This window comes from Bufo bufo, chromosome 4 (assembly GCF_905171765.1).
Source record: "Bufo bufo chromosome 4, aBufBuf1.1, whole genome shotgun sequence".
Taxonomy (NCBI): domain Eukaryota; kingdom Metazoa; phylum Chordata; class Amphibia; order Anura; family Bufonidae; genus Bufo; species Bufo bufo.
The window spans coordinates 121819746-121836142 of record NC_053392.1 but is presented as its reverse complement, the minus strand read 5'-3'; the positions used below and the strand labels follow the sequence as shown (position 1 = coordinate 121836142).

At 48.2% G+C, this 16397-nt stretch overlaps 1 protein-coding gene across 3 annotated transcripts in view; it reads right to left on the bottom strand.

Moving 5' to 3' along the window:
* Window positions 1–7358, bottom strand: part of PID1 (phosphotyrosine interaction domain containing 1) — a 61948-nt gene extending 54590 nt beyond the window's left edge. The window contains exon 1 of one of the 3 annotated variants that reach the window (XM_040427803.1): window positions 7219–7358. In XM_040427803.1, the coding sequence (XP_040283737.1) occupies window positions 7219–7248 (30 nt within the window). In that variant the 5' untranslated portion in view covers window positions 7249–7358. The remainder of the gene's footprint in view (window positions 1–7218) is intronic. The other 2 variants (XM_040427806.1, XM_040427804.1) reach the window with 2 other exon arrangements.
* Window positions 7359–16397: the final 9039 nt, after the last annotated feature.

The window sequence follows — 16397 nt, the reverse complement described above, 5'->3', positions numbered from 1 at the left end:
TGTGATCTTTCCTAACATAGACCGAACTGTTCCATGTCTGGATTTCCATAGAAACCAGGATGACAGGCAGACTCGCCCCACCGAGCCCGTCATCTGCACTGCCTCCCATAAAGATTATTTTAGAAGTACCACCACAATAATACTTCATGGAAATATAAATTTGGTAATAGAGCAGAGAACCGGTGGAGCATCTGATTCATGTGTCGAGTTCTTTCATATATGTCCACCGGACCATATATACTAATATACTAGAATGCACCCAAATGGAGCCTTTTCCCAATATTAGATGTGCTGCAGGGTGACCCAGCCTCTGTATACAGGCATGTACACTCACCCTGCGTCTCCCTTAGTTCACACTGAGGTTTTTTTACGCTGCTTTTGGAGCATGTCTGCCTTAAAATCAGCTAAAAATAAATAAAATAAAGATGCATCAAAACAGCCTCCTATTCATTTCAATGGGAAGCAGCACTTACAGGTTTTTTTCCCACGTGGAAAAAAGCTGCAGAATTCCCCATCTTGGGGCAGAATCAGAGCCGAATCTCCCAATGAAATAAATGGGGAGCATCCAGCAAAAAACCCGCTCCATATGTGTCCGCAAGGTTTTTGGTGCGAATGTACACCAAAATCCATGAGCTGAAAATGAAGTTTTGTCTTGAATACCCAGTGGTTAAACTAGCAAAAAAAAAAACAAAAAAAAAAAAACACAAAAATGTGCGAAAAAACAGGCTGAATTTTGTAGGCAGTGTGAACATACCTTTTTTGAATGTTAAAGCCAGTGCTCTACTAGACCGTATACGTGAGCACCTACAATTACCTATTACAATGGTTAAGGTGGACCTTTGGCCAACAATAAAAACTTCCATATCTTTCTGCACAGTTCCTGTGGGCACTCTGATGTGCTTAGACACTTCTGCCTCTGGTCTGGTAGACAGTAAGCAGCAGTCTTACTCCTCCCGCTGTCAGCCATATCAGCCCTCTTGGAGCTTCTGGTCACCCACAGGTGGCATCACTTTATCAGGTGCCGGTTTATCCTACACTGCGGCCTTCAATCAACTGAACGGAATCTCAAAGGAGGATTCTACATTCCCATCTTCCAGGTGGTCACTTGGGTCTTTATGCCTCAGCATCAGGGTTGCCAACAGTCCAATTTCTGGACAGTCCGTAAAAATAGTTGTCCGTGAACAAAAATAAATGTTTTTGCGATTTTTTTTTTTTTGGAGGCTGATGGTACTTGATATGGATCGACCGATTAACAGAGTTACCGATATTATTGGCCGATATTCAAAGTTATCGGTATCTAACCTTGCCAATAACGCCAATAATGCGTCCAGCGCGCTATCACAGAACATAAGCGCGCTGCTGTCAGCGCACCATGTTCCCTCAGTAGCACAGGGCAGAAGGAGTCACTCTCTCCCTCCCCCCTGTGCCGCGCTGCCAATGAGGAGAGAGGGGCGGGCGCACTGCACCACCAATGATAATTAACGTCTAACACAAGGTGGTGCCCAGCCTATATGACAGGAAGCTGCGATCAGCGGCAGTTAACCCCCTCAGGTGCTGCACCTGAGGGGTTAACTGCTGCTGCTGATCACAGCTCCCTGTCAGAGGCAGGGTGCAGGCTATGTGATTCTGCGCCGACACACCCGCCTCCTGTATTAAACGTTAAGTATCATTGGTGGCGCAGTGCGCCCTCCCCAGTATTAAAACCATTGGTGGCGCAGTGCGCCCCCCTTCTCCAGTATTAAAAGCATTGGTGGCAGTGGCCACAGGGTCCCCTCCCCTCCTCCCCATTGGCGGCAGCAGCAGCTTTTGATCAGAGCCCCAGCAGTGTAATCCTGGGGCTCCGATCGGTTACCATGGCAGCCAGGATGCTGAAGCCCTGGCTTGGCTGCCATGGTAACCTCCCTGCTGCTGTGCTTACTATGCACAGGGCAGCAGGGAGAGTGTGATGTCCTATTCACCCTAATAGAGCTCAATTAGTGTGAATAGGACAAGGGATTAAAAGATCCCAGGTTCTAGCCCCTAAGGGGGGGAAATAGTTATTAAATAAAAAGTGTAAAGAAAAAAAAAATATTAAAGTATAAATCACCCCCTTTCCCAATTTTACATATATATACATATATCTCTTATGTGGTGAACAACGTGACAGAAATTTATTTTTTTTTTTTTCCCAAAAATGAAAATGCACAGAATATCGGTATAAGTTATCGTCTATCAGCCTGAAAGTTCAAAGGTTATCGGTTCTGGCTGTCTGTGATTTTGGGATAAGTTGTCCAGAAAAAAGAAAAATTCTGGTTGGCGACCCTGCTCTCAGGGTTCCCGCCTCTCACAATGTAATCCAAATAAACAAAGATAGTGGACAGGACTAAACACGCACTGTGGTCAGGCACTAGATTTGGTGTATAGGCCAGGAAATAGTGGGATCCAACACATTTATCATAACTGATGCCAGACAACTGGCATAGATCATCTCAGAAACCAATGCCAGCTCAAAGAACAATACCATTTGTGGTTCACAAACACCTCACACCTTATTAAGAGGCTCGCAAATTTTACTCAAACAGCTTTTGACTGGTGTTCTCTATAATATACATATATACACACACACACACTTCATATACATGACAGGTGATGAGAAAAGACTACAGAAATGTTCTTCTATACTTATATTTAGGCTGGGTGACCAGTAGGATCAGCTCCAAAGTCTTCAAAATGGCCGACAATGGTTGACGTTCATTCTCTCAGTTACAGTAAGTAGCTGTCAATCAGTCAAGGTCGCATTATCAGTGTAGTGGATTGCAGTCAATAGCCGAGAACATGAACTCCCACCACAGAAAGACCACCGTGATCAGAAGGACTGAGGGGAGCTACAACCAATGCAGACAAGACGGCTGCTTTCACATGGCCATGTTTCATCTGTAAAATGCGGTCTGCACAACCACGGCTCATGCGAGCCAAACTCACTGCATCGCAATGATGTATGATGCTGTGGGTTCAGCTACGGTCTGTCCATGATGGATCCAGGAAATGTGGCCGTCCCATGGACCACAACTGGACGTGTGAAAGAAGCCTTATTGACCGTACTTCATTATTGCATGCCATATACTGAATGTTAAAGGCCTTCTTCACCTTAACCAGGGCTGCACAGTAAGGCCTCATGCACACAACCGTTGTTTTATTCCGTGTCCGTTGCGCCGTTTTTCATGATTTTCAGCGGACCCATTGATTTTCAATGGGTCGGTTGAAAACTCGGCTAATGCACCGTTTGCCATCCGCGTCCGTGATTCCAGTCAAAAATATATAACCTGTCCTATTATTTTAGCGGAAAACGGTTCGGACCCATTCAAGTCAATGGGACCGCTAAAAAACGCGGAGGCACACAAGATTGTCATCCGCATCCATTTTTTTCCTATCATTTGCATGGCAAACCTGTCTTAGACTTTTTTCTACTTTCCTTTATGTCTGGTGGACCTCCAAAAATAAAGGAAGACACACGGAAACGGATCACGGAACAACGGAACCCCATTTTGAGGAACGGAACACAACAACGGTCGTGTGCATGAGGCCTAAGAGGATTTATCCACTATAAAATATGTATACATATATACCCATTAATATACTTTTCATCCTACTAACCACATCTTTTGGGAAAAAAAAACATTCATGCCCCATAGAGGTCAATCCATAGAACTTGCTCAACGCGACCCCGTTTTCTGTATTAGGCCAAAGCTGCAGATCGTACCTGGTAACTTTTTGGTACCACATCTGAGTAGGTTCCAAGCAAGCCAATCCAGTACCATGAAGGTCACATGACAATACTGCTGACTAGTGATTGGCCGGCAAGAACGGTCACTAAACTGCTACCAGCTACACGGAGAGAGCACCATGTCCACCGTGTCCACAGTGAAACAAAAAAATCCCTGATACTAAATACCTGTAGTAGGGTAGGACAGGTACTATGCTCTGGATATGTGACTTAAAGGGGTTGTCCAGGCTTATAACCCAATCCCAATCCACACTTCCTCTGGCCTGTAAACCTCCAGGGGAGTCATGTGATCCTCAGCGGCCAATCACTGACCCTAATGGTAACGTGTCTCTAAGCGCCACGTCTAGAAGTTTACAGGTTGAGAACTGGAAGGAGGGTCAGATCGGGCCCTTAGTGCTAGAATGGACGGAGGGGTGCAGGTGTATTTTTTGGTCTTGTTACAGTGCATTACTGGCGGGGTTATAAAGGACAACCTCTTCCGAACCTTTACAGTAATGTATAGTGCCGTACAGTGCCGTAAAAGCTCCATGCAGTGCCCAGCTAATACTACCATATGGTGCGCCAATAACTGATGGAAAGCTAATTGCATGTGCCACCAATATATGCTTCCTCTGCCCTACACTGGTGTCTCCTTTTAGGGCGGCTGGCAGCAGTTCGTTAGGGGCATGCATCGCCCCTCCTCAGGGCAGAGATTTAGAAACTGGGAATGATACAGACCCGTGATAGCTAACCTCCGGCACTCCAGCTGGGATAAAACTACGACTCCCAAGATGTACACTTGCTTGGCTTTTCTCAGAACTCCATAGAAATGAATGAAGCATGCTGGGAGTTGTAGTTTCACCACAGCTGGAGTGCCGGAGGTTAGCCATCACTGGGATAGACACTAATCTGAACCACAGGCTGAATGGAAGAGCTGGCCTAGATGGGCCTTTAGAGATCAGAGGCATGAGCAATTCCCCTATACACATGTATGTGAATGCACCTGAAGGTTCTCAACCACGGTCACACAGAATACCGCTCCCCAGGCCTGAACTGGTTAATATACATGGCTATAGCTTACATGTGTCAACTACGTTCCAGCATTTGCCTGTAATGTAATCCTGTGGAGCTCGCAGCAATGAAATTCCAACAATGTAAGCCAATCAGTTTAGGTCCTTGCCCCCATTTCCATGTTTGTTCCTTACCATGCTGTGAAAATGTAAAAATACTCCCAACCTCCACTGGGAGCGGAGCTGGACCCTGCCGAGATCACAACCTTGGAGAAAGTCTCTGTGGACCTCTGGGCCTCTTTAGTTAATGTGTCCTCCTAAGCAGATACCAGGGGCAGAACGACGACTTATGGGGCATCACTACCCAAAGAGCACCCTCAGACCACGAGCAGCTTACGATTATGTTGGTTTCCCAAATGCACACAGTGATATCACAATAGTACGATATAGTACAGAAATAAATCAGTGATGTCAGCAGTTGCTCTGGTAGTTATGCCAGTGGTGCACAGCCTCCTAGGACCCCCCATAACCAGCCACATCCATTTCCGTACATCACCAATTTACTGAGTAAATCACTGCAGGGTGTGTAAATTAATGCAACAGGCAGACAACAGCAAAGCACACAGTAGTACTCAGACAGCCAGAAAGCAGTTAGCACGCTGGCAGCGGCGCACGGAGGCTGGAAACTTGCACAATCACAACACACGCCCTCTCAAAATGTTGTTTTGCTGCAAAAAAGTCCTAATTGAACTCTCCTCCACATTGTCTCGCACGTGGCCCGTTCACACGAACGTGTGCTGCCCGTTGCCGTATTGCGGACCTCATTTGCGGGTTCCGTAATACACGGGCACCGTTCTGTGGCCATTCCGCATCGCGGATGCGGACCCATTGAAATGAATCCGGAGATGCGGAACAGAACACTGCGGAAGCACTACAGAGGTCTGCGACCCCCATGCGCCTGCCCCACGGACGGTGCCCATGCATTGCGGACCGCAATTTGCAGTCCACAGCACGGGCTTCACGCGTTCCTGTGAACGAGCCCTAACACAGGAGATCCAGTCACTGAAATCCTGGGGTGCCATGTTATAACAATAAGGGGGTGCACATACACGTGGATCAGACCACGTCCTTCTCCAAGTTTCAAGACGAGGATACAAACCCTTCTATAAGAAGCACTGCACCAAACTCTCAGCCGCGACATGTGCCCACTGCATACCCAGAGGTACACTACCGCTGCCCCATGATTTCATAAGCCCCTCTTATTATGTAAATAGCTCCCTATAACACAACACAAGCACCCACAACCCTCCACCTGGGCAGTGATGGCAATGCCCCCTGCCCGACAGTCATACTGCCCCTTATCCATCACCCACTTTACACCATAATCAACCTTTCATCATGCCCAAGAGACATTGTTCACTTCTTCTAAAAATCTCTATGCCCAGCAGTCACCTTGCCTATATCCATCCCTCCACCATATAAAATTGCCCTACAAGTCAACCCCATGATACCCTGCCCCATCCCCATTGTGAAGTATGGGGGCAGCCTTTCCTGTGCCCCCCCCCCCCCAGCATACTTGAAACTCCTAGTGCCCATCTTCCATGCCCAGCACCTCTAGTGCCCATCTTCCATGCCCATCGCCTCTAGTGCCCATCTTCCATGCCCAGCGCCTCTAGTGCCCATCTCCATGCCCAGCGCCTCTAGTGCCCATCTTCCATCCATCTCCATGCCCAGCGCCTCTAGTGCCCATCTTCCATCCATCTCCATGCCCAGCGCCTCTAGTGCCCATCTTCCATCCATCTCCATGCCCAGCGCCTCTAGTGCCCATCTTCCATCCATCTCCATGCCCAGCGCCTCTAGTGCCCATCTTCCATCCATCTCCATGCCCAGCGCCTCTAGTGCCCATCTTCCATCCATCTCCATGCCCAGCGCCTCTAGTGCCCATCTTCCATCCATCTCCATGCCCAGCGCCTCTAGTGCCCATCTTCCATCCATCTCCATGCCCAGCGCCTCTAGTGCCCATCTTCCATCCATCTCCATGCCCAGCGCCTCTAGTGCCCATCTTCCATCCATCTCCATGCCCAGCGCCTCTAGTGCCCATCTTCCATCCATCTCCATGCCCAGCGCCTCTAGTGCCCATCTTCCATCCATCTCTATGCCCAGCACCTCTAGTGCCCATCTTCCATCCATCTCCATGCCCAGCACCTCCAGTGCCCATCTTCCATCCATCTCCATGCCCAGCACCTCCAGTGCCCATCTTCCATCCATCTCCAAGCCCAGTAGACAGAGCAAACCCCTTGTCCTGGTGCTCCTCAGCTTTGCATTCACGCTGTGGTCGCTCTGGTCCTCCTCAGCCCCGGATCACTCTCAGCTGCCCCTCCGCCCTGGGCCCCTCAGTAATTGCGCCACCTCTGGCACAGTGACCGTGTGCCGGGCACTCTGTTGTCCCTGCGGGCCCTGGCTCACCTGCAGTCTCTCGCTCGCCGGCTGCCACATGTCCCCTCTCTTCCAGACACAAGCTGCTCTGACCGTCTACGAAGTCGAACTGCGTACCCCAAGGCCGGAGCTCCCCACAGTGCTGCACTCCTCCCCGTTATCTTAGGAAACTCCTCCCATTGCCCCACCCCGTTATCCCTATAAACCACGCCCTTTCTTCTGTTACCTCTCCAAGTCACGCCCAGCTGCGCACGCGTCATCATCATAATCCCCGCCCTCTTCTTGATTTGCCCACCTTATATTATCTTCATGACTGTAGCTGTCACCAAGTGGGCGGAGTAATTTACCCCGTCCACGCCCCCCGGATGAGATAGGTGTGGCTGGTATAAACATGCCCCGCTCTCGTAGCTAACCTTGGCAACGCTATTAACTAGTTTCGTGCCGGCGGGAGATTTACAATGTAAGCGTCCGTGATATCGTGATGCCAGTAGAGCAGAGCTGTGTACAAAGTATCTTAAAGGAAACCTGTCACCAGGATTTTGTGCATAGAGCTGGGGACATGGGCTGCTAGATGGCCGCTAGCACATCTGCAATACCCAGTCCCCATAGCTCTGTGTGCTTTTATTGTGTTAAAAAACCTTTTTGATCAATATGCAAATGACCTGATATGAGTCCTGTGTCCGGAGATGAGTCCAGCGGAAAGGAGCCCAGCACCGCCCCGCGTCCTCCGAATCTCCTCCTTGCTGGCTGACGTCACAGAGCTGGAGCGCCGAAATCTCGCGATGCGTGAGCTAGCGCATGCGCAGTGTCGGCATCATGTTCATTCCCTGTACTGGCATCAGCACAGGGAACGAACTACGCATGCGCTAGCTTGCGCATCGCGAGATTTCGGCGCTCCAGCTCTGTGACATCAGCCAGCAAGGAGGAGATTCGGAGGACGCGGGGCGGTGCTGCGCTCCTTGACGCTTGACTCATCTCCGGACACAGGACTCATATCAGGTCATTTGCATATTGATCAAAAAGGTTTTTTAACACAATAAAAGCACACAGAGCTATGGGGACTGGGTATTGCGGATGTGCTAGCGGCCATCTAGCAGCCCATGTCCTCAGCTCTATGCACAAAATCCTGGTGACAGGTTCTCTTTAAAGTAGGGTGGAGGCGTTCCTAGTGGGAGCCAATGGAGTCACTGCTTTCATTTTTCCAACCCAGTGCAGAAATGAGAGCTGAAATCTGATTGATTACTACCATAAATACCCAAAATGGTTCCTGTCTCCTCCACTTTCTACAGCCCTTATGGTGTTCTGTCTAACTGACTTTTTTAACCCCTTCTACCCCAGGCCAGTTTTCGTCCCCCCTGCCAAGGCCATTTTTTGCAAATCTGACATATCTCACTTTATGTGGTAATAACTTTGGAACGCTTTTACTTATCCAAGCTATTCAGAGATTGTTTTCTCATGACACATTGTACTTCACGATAGTCATAAATTTGAGTCAATATACTTCCCCTTTATTTATGAAAAAATCCCAAATTTACCAAAAATTTAGAAAAATTCGCAATTTTTAAGATTTTAATTTCTCTGCTTTTAAAACAGAAAATGATACCTCATAAAATATTTATTAGGCCTAGTTCACACAAACGTTTTTTTTGTGGGTGTACGGCCCGTAGTTGGATTTGAGGGGGACATATAATTTGGTAAGAAAGAAGGAGGGGGACGAATGGAAGACGGCCTTTAATACCCCTGAAGGTCATTTTGAGAATTTGGTCAGGCCTTTTGGATTGACTAATGCTCCTGCGTTTTTTCAACATTTCATTAATGACATCCGATGGACAGGTTTGTTGTTGTGTATCTGGATGATATACTAATTTATTCTCCAGACATGGAAACTCATCAGGATCACGTGAGACAAGTGTTACAGATCCTTAGAGAGAATAAATTGTATGCTAAGATGGAGAAGTGTGTATTTGCAGTTCCGGAAGTGCAATTCCTGGGTTACCTACTCTCATTTTCAGGTTTTCGTATTGGATCCGGAAAAAGTCTATGCTGTGTTGGACTGGGATCGACCTGAAAATCTGAAAGCGCTCATGCGATTTTTGGGGTTCGCCAACTACTACCTTAAATTTATCTTGAATTCATCGACTGTTGTTAAACCATTAACACATATGACTAAGAATGGTGCAGATTTCTCAGTCTGGTCTGATAAAGCATTACATGCCTTTTCAGTGGTGAAGGAATGTTTTGCTTCTGCTCCTATACTGGTGTAACCTGATGTGTTACAGTCATTCATTGTGGAAGTTGACGCATCCGAGGTAGGGGTTGGAGCAGTCTTGTCGCAGGGTCCTTCACCTAGTAAATGGCGCCCATGTGCATTCTTCTGTAAGAAACTCTCGGCTGCTGAAAGAAATTATGATGTAGGCAATAGAGAATTGCTGGCCATTAGGTTGACTTTTGAGGAATAGCGGCATTGCTTGGAAGGAGCATGGCATTCTATTACGGTAATTACTGATCACAAAAATCTGGCTTACCTGGAGTCGGCTAAACTTCTGAATTACGGCACAAGGTATTCGAGGAACATCACTGTACTGTTCTTACATGACACCCTGGGAGCAGATCCACGATCGATCTCATCTCTCGTAGATTCTGGTGGCCGGGGTTGCGTAAATGTGTGGAGGGCTATGTGTCAGCCTGTAGTACTTGTGCACGTGCTAAGGTGACACATACTTGGCCTTCAGGATCTCTACTTCCGTTGTCCATCCCGTCCAGACCTTGGACTCATTTGTCCATGGACTTTATCACAGATTTGCCGAATTCCTTAGGGAAAACCTGTGATTCTGGTGATTGTTGATCGCTTCAGTAAAATGTCGCACTTTATAGCATTACCAGGGCTACCTAATGCTAAAACTCTCGCATAAGTGTTTGTTGACAACATCGTGACGCTACATGGTATTCCCTCTGATGTGGTGTCTGATAGGGGGACTCAGTTTGTTTCCAGATTCTGGAAGGCGTTCTGTTCTCGCTTGGGGGTACAATTGTCCTTCTCTACGGCCTTTCGCCCTCAGTCGAACGGACAGATTGAGCGCACTAACCAGAATCTGGAGACTTATCTGAGATGTTTTGTCTCAGGGAATCAGGAGGAGTGGTCTTCTTTTTTGTCTTTGGCCGAGTTCGCCATAAATAACCGTGGGCAGGAGTCCACTGATAAATTGCCGTTTTTTGGGGCATATGGGTTCCATCCGCAGTTTGGCACATTTTCTTGTACTGAGACTTCTGGTATACCTGAAGAGGAAAGATTTTCCTCTTCTTTGTCATCTATTTGGTAATCTAAAAAAAATGGACAAGAATTATAACCGTATGGCTGACAAGAGACATATGAGTGGTCCGGACCTGAGAGTGGGTGATTCTGTGTGGCTGTCCACAAGAAACATTAAGTTGAAAATACCTTCTTGGAAGTTGGGTCCAAGATTTATTGGTCAATATAAGATCTCTGCTATTATTAACCCGGTAGCCTTTCGTCTTGAACTTCTACAGGCTTTAAAGATTCATAATGTTTTCCACAAATCATTATGTCGAACCTGCTGAACCGTCCTCCCTGCCACCCCCTCCTGTCATGGTGGACGGTAATCTCGAATTTCAGAACGCAAGGATAGTGGACTCCCGAATTCTCTGTAGATCTCTCCAGTATCTCGTTCACTGGAAGGGTTATGGTCCAGAGGAGAGAATGTGGGTTCCAGCAGCCGACGTTGATGCCAGTCGCCTTATGAAAGCCTTTCACAGGGCTAATCCGGATAAGATCTGTCCTGGGTGTCCGGAGGTCACCCGTAGAAGGGGGGTACTGTCACGGTACCTTCTGTGACAGAGGTTAGAAGATCAGAGAGACTAACTGCATGTGAGGCTAACTCACAGTCTCTTGATTCTCAGTGTTGTTGTTTGGTAATGACCACACCTCTTGTCAGAGGTCAACACATGTAGGCGGTCTAACACAAATAGACGGGTCCAACACAAATAGACGGGTCCAACACAAATAGACGGGTCCAACACATGTAGACGGGTCGAACACATGTAGAGGGGTCCAACACATGTAGATGGGGCCAGCACTAGTCAAAGGGGCCAACACATGTAGGCTGGGCCAGCACAAGTAGACTGGGCCAACACATGTAGACGGAGCCAACACATGTAGACAGGTCCAACACATGTTGACAGAGCCAGCCAAATAGATGGGACCAACACATGCAGATGGGCCAACACATGTAAACGGAGCCAGCACATGTAGACGGGTCCAACACAATTAGAAGGGACCAACACATGTAGGCGGGGCTGACACATGTAGGAGGGCCAACACATGTAGACGGGTCCAACACATGTAGATGGAGCCAACACATGTAGATGGAGCCAACACATGTAGATGGAGCCAACACATGTAGACATGGCCAACACATGTAGACAGGGCCAACACAAGTAGACGTGGCCAACACAAGTAGGCAGGGCCAACACATGTAGACGGGCCCAGTACAAGTAGAAGGGCCAACACAAGTATAATGGGTCAACACAAGTAGACTGGGTCCACACAAGTAGACAGGGCCAGCAAAAGTAGATGGGGCCAGCACAAGTAGACGGGGCCAGCACAAGTAGACAGGGCCAACACAAGTAGACAGGGCCCACACAAGTATACGGGGCCAACACAAGTAGATTGGGTCAACACAAGTCAACGGGGCCAACACAAGTAGATGGGGCCAACACAAGTAGATGTGGCCCACTGTAACGGTCACGTACACACACACACAGGGAGGAGGATAGTGACCACTGCGCTCCACCCTCACCCCTGGCCCTGCCTACTTGCCTCACGAGTCTTGATGACAGGGGACAACTGGACGGCAGTCCCTAACTTAGGATACGTGCGGGAAGGACAGACAAGACAAATAACGGATAGTGAAACCAAGAGGACAACGCAGTACAGAGGGATAAGCAAAGAATGGTCAGGAGAAGCCAGGGTCATAAATACCAGGAAAGTCGAGAAGTACCAAAGGAGTCCGCAAAGAATAGTCAGGTGAGCCGAGGTCAAAATACCAGGAGGGATGCGCAGTACAGGAGGAGCAGGCAAAGGATCGTCAGGGAACAGGATCAGGTAAGTATACAGGTATCCAACAAACGCCAGAAACCTAAATTAACAGGCAACCTGTGGCCAGCAGGCTGCCTGTATTTATAGTGGGGAGTGAGGGTCATGTGATGTGGCCAGCGTCACATGACTTACAGACCGACCAGTCGAGCACTGAGTGATCAGCTCGACGCTCAAGGCAGACCTAGGAGCAGGGAACCTCCCAGCTAGCAAAGCCGCCCTGGGAACGAGGTCAAACACAGATCCTCGCTCCCGAAGTTAAGCAGCAGGTCTGCGGCTGATGGGAGACCGAGTGCACCTTTGGCGCCCTGTGACAGTACCCCCCCTTTTACGAGGGGCCACCGGATCCAAGACTTCAGGTGATGGCCTTTCAGGGTGTTCTAAATGAAATTTTTGAACAAGTCTAGGAGCATGAACCTCCCTGGCAGGTACCCAAGATCTCTCTTCAGGTCCATACCCCTTCCAGTGAATCAGGTACTGCAAGGAATTACGCACCTTCCTGACATCCACTATTTTAGACACCACATACGCGACAGCATCATTAACAAGAACCGGCAAAGGCGAGGCTTTCGATGGTACTACCGGTTCAAAATATTTTTTAAGTAGAGATTTATGGAACACATTATGAATGTGGAATGACTTGGGCAGCTCAAACCTAAATGATACCGGGTTAATCACCTCCGTGATCTTATATGGTCTAATAAAACGAGGAGCAAACTTTTTAGAATCTACCTTAAGAGAGAGATTCTTGGAGGACAACCATACCTTATCCCCAACCTGAAAATTCACCCCTCTTGAACGTCTCCTATCGGCTTTGAGTTTCTGAGAACTTTGAGCCTTTTCTAAGTTCGATTTAACCCGGGCCCAAACTGTGTTCAGAGGAGAGCCTATCCGCCTCAGGGTTAGAGGAGGAGACGGATGACCCAGAATGAAAACGGGGATGGAAACCATGGTTATAAAAGAAAGGTGAAACCCCAGCAGAAGAATTGACACAGTTATTCAAAGCAAATTTAGCCAATGGAAGAAATTTAACCCATAATTGCTGGTCATCAGCAACATACAACCTCAAGAATTGTTCCACAGACTGATTAAGGCGTTCAGTCTGCCCATTACTCTCAGGGTGGTAGGCAGAGGATAAAGACAATGAAATTTGACATTTTTGACAGAACGCCCTCCAGAATTTGGACACAAACTGCACACCCCTATCAGAAACAATATTTTCCGGGATACCATGCAATCGAACAATTTCTTTCACAAAAATAGACGCCAGGGTTTTGGCATTCGGGAGTTTAGACAGGGGAATGAAATGGACCATCTTGCTAAACCTATCGACCACTACCCAAACCACAGTCTTACCCTCCGCCGGCAGTAGGTCAGTTATAAAGTCCATCGAGATATGGGACCAGGGTCTACTAGGAATGGGTAGGGGTCGTAGGTTACCAGCAGGGCGAGTCCTAGGTGTCTTGGACCTGGCACAAACCTCACAGGCTGACACATAGGACTTGACATCCCTAGTTAGAGTGGGCCACCAATAAGATCTAGAAACCAGATCCTTAGCGCCCTCAACACCCAGATGTCCACAAAAGGCAGAATAGTGACACTCACCCAACAGCTGGAGACGAAATTGTACGGGAACAAACAACTTATCTGTTGGGGTGGATACCGGTGCCAGATGTTGTTCAGACCTAATGCGAGCCGAGATATTCTGGGTTAGAGCTGCTATGAAGATTTTTGCTGGTAGGATGGATTCAGGTGGTACCTCAGCAGGTTGAAAAGCATGGAAGCTCTGAGATATTGCGTCCGCCTTCACATTTTTACTTCCCGGCCTGAGCGTAATGGAAAAATCAAAACGAGTAAAAAACAGAGCCCATCTGGCTTGACGGGGATTCAACCTCTTAGCAGACTCGAGAAACATAAGGTTTTTATGGTCAGTGACAACAGTTACACAATGCCTTGCCCCCTCCAGAAAATGCCTCCACTCCTCAAATGCCCATTTAATGGCCAGCAGCTCCCTATTCCCTATGTCGTAGTTTCTCTCCGTGGGAGAGAATTTCCTGGAGAAGAAGGCACACGGTCTCAGGTTAGTGAGGCTAGCAGGACCTTGTGAAAGGACTGCTCCTGCGCCGTCCTCGGACGCATCCACCTCCACAATAAATTGTCTCTCCTGATCAGGCTGGATCAGAATGGAAGCGCTACTGAATGCCTTTTTTAATTTTTCAAATGAAGAAATGGCCTCAGTAGACCAATTCTCCAAATCCGCCCCTTTCTTAGAAAAATCGGTCAACGGTTTAGCAATTACAGAAAAATCCATAATAAATTTACGATAGTAATTGGCGAAACCTAAGAACCGTTGTAAGGCCTTTAAGTATGAAGGTCTTACCCATTCCATAATTGCTAGTACCTTACCAGGATCCATCTTGAAGGCGTGGGGAGTCAGAACATGCCCTAGAAACAGAATCTCCTGTACACCAAAGACACATTTCTCTTGCTTAACGGATAGCTGGTTCTCCCTCAACACCTCTAATACTTGTTTAACATGAGACACATGGGATTCGAAGTCAGGAGAGAATATCAAAATGTCGTCAAGATAGACAATAACAAATTTACCTAAGAACTCCCTAAGAATGACATTCATAAAGTTTTGGAACACAGCTGGGGCATTGCTGAGTCCAAAAGGCATCACCTGATATTCAAAGTGTCCTGCCAGAGTATTGAACGCCGTCTTCCATTCGTCTCCCTCCTTGATTTGGATTAGATTGTATGCCCCTTTCAGGTCAAGCTTGGAAAACCAGGTTGCCCCCAGAACCTGGTTAAATAAATCCGGAATCAATGGGAGGGAGTATCTATTCTGGACAGTGATTTTATTTACCGTATTTTTCGCCCCATAAGACAGACTTTTTCTCCCCCCAAAATGGGGGAGAAATGCCCCTGCGTCTTATGGGGCGAATGCTTGCAGTTTTACATCGCAAGCTGCGATGTAGGAGCGAGCGGGGACTCGGGGAGGGACTGGGAGGAGGAGCTGGGGGCCGGCAATAGCGGCAGGGCGGTGCAGTCAGTGTAGTATAGCCCCGCCGCTCCGGTATACTAATATAAGATGTCTTATTCAATGAATTGAATTATTAAACATGTCCCCCAACTCCTAATAGTACCTTACATCCTAACAGCTTCAGTAGAATGCCGGCAGGCAGGCCGGGCGGGCAGCAGCATAACTCCCTGATGTCACGTGCCTGCGCCGCCTACTTTATGAATGAAGCAGGCGGCGCAGGCAAGTGACGTCAGTGAGGGACGCGCCGGCCGCCCGGCCTGCCTGCCTGGGTTCTACTGAAGCGGTTAGGATGTAAGGTACTATTAGGAGTGAGGGGGCATGTTTAATAACTATTAATTGAATAAGACATCTTATATTTGTATACTGGAGCGGCGGCGATCTGTGGATGGCACTGTTATGGGCTGGGGGGGTCTGTGGATGGCACTGTTATGGTCTGGGGGGGTCTGTGGATGGCACTTATATAACAGTGCCACCCACAGATCCCCCGAGCCCATAACAGTGCCATCCACAGATCCCCCCCTGTAACAGTGCCATCCACAGATCCCCCCTGTAACAGTGCCAGCCACAGATCCCCCTGTAACAGTGCCAGCCACAGATCCCCCTGTAACAGTGCAAGCCACAGATCCCCCCATAACAGTGTCCGTCATCCACAGATCCCCCCCATAACAGTGTCTGTCATCCACAGATCCCCCCCATAACAGTGTCCGTCATCCACAGATCCCCCCATAACAGTGTCCGTCATCCACAGATCCCCCCCATAACAGTGTCCGTCATCCACAGATCCCCCCCATAACAGTGTCCGTCATCCACAGATCCCCCCATAACAGTGTCCGTCATCCACAGATCCCCCCATAACAGTGTCCGTCATCCACAGATCCCCCATAACAGTGTCCGTCATCCACAGATCCCCCCATAACAGTGTCCGTCATCCGTAGATCCCCAGTAATAGTGCCATCCAAAGACCACCATTAGTTCCAAACCCACCAGACACACCTTTTGGTTAAAAAAAATTTTTTTCTTGATTTCCTCCCCAAAAACCTAGGTGCGTCT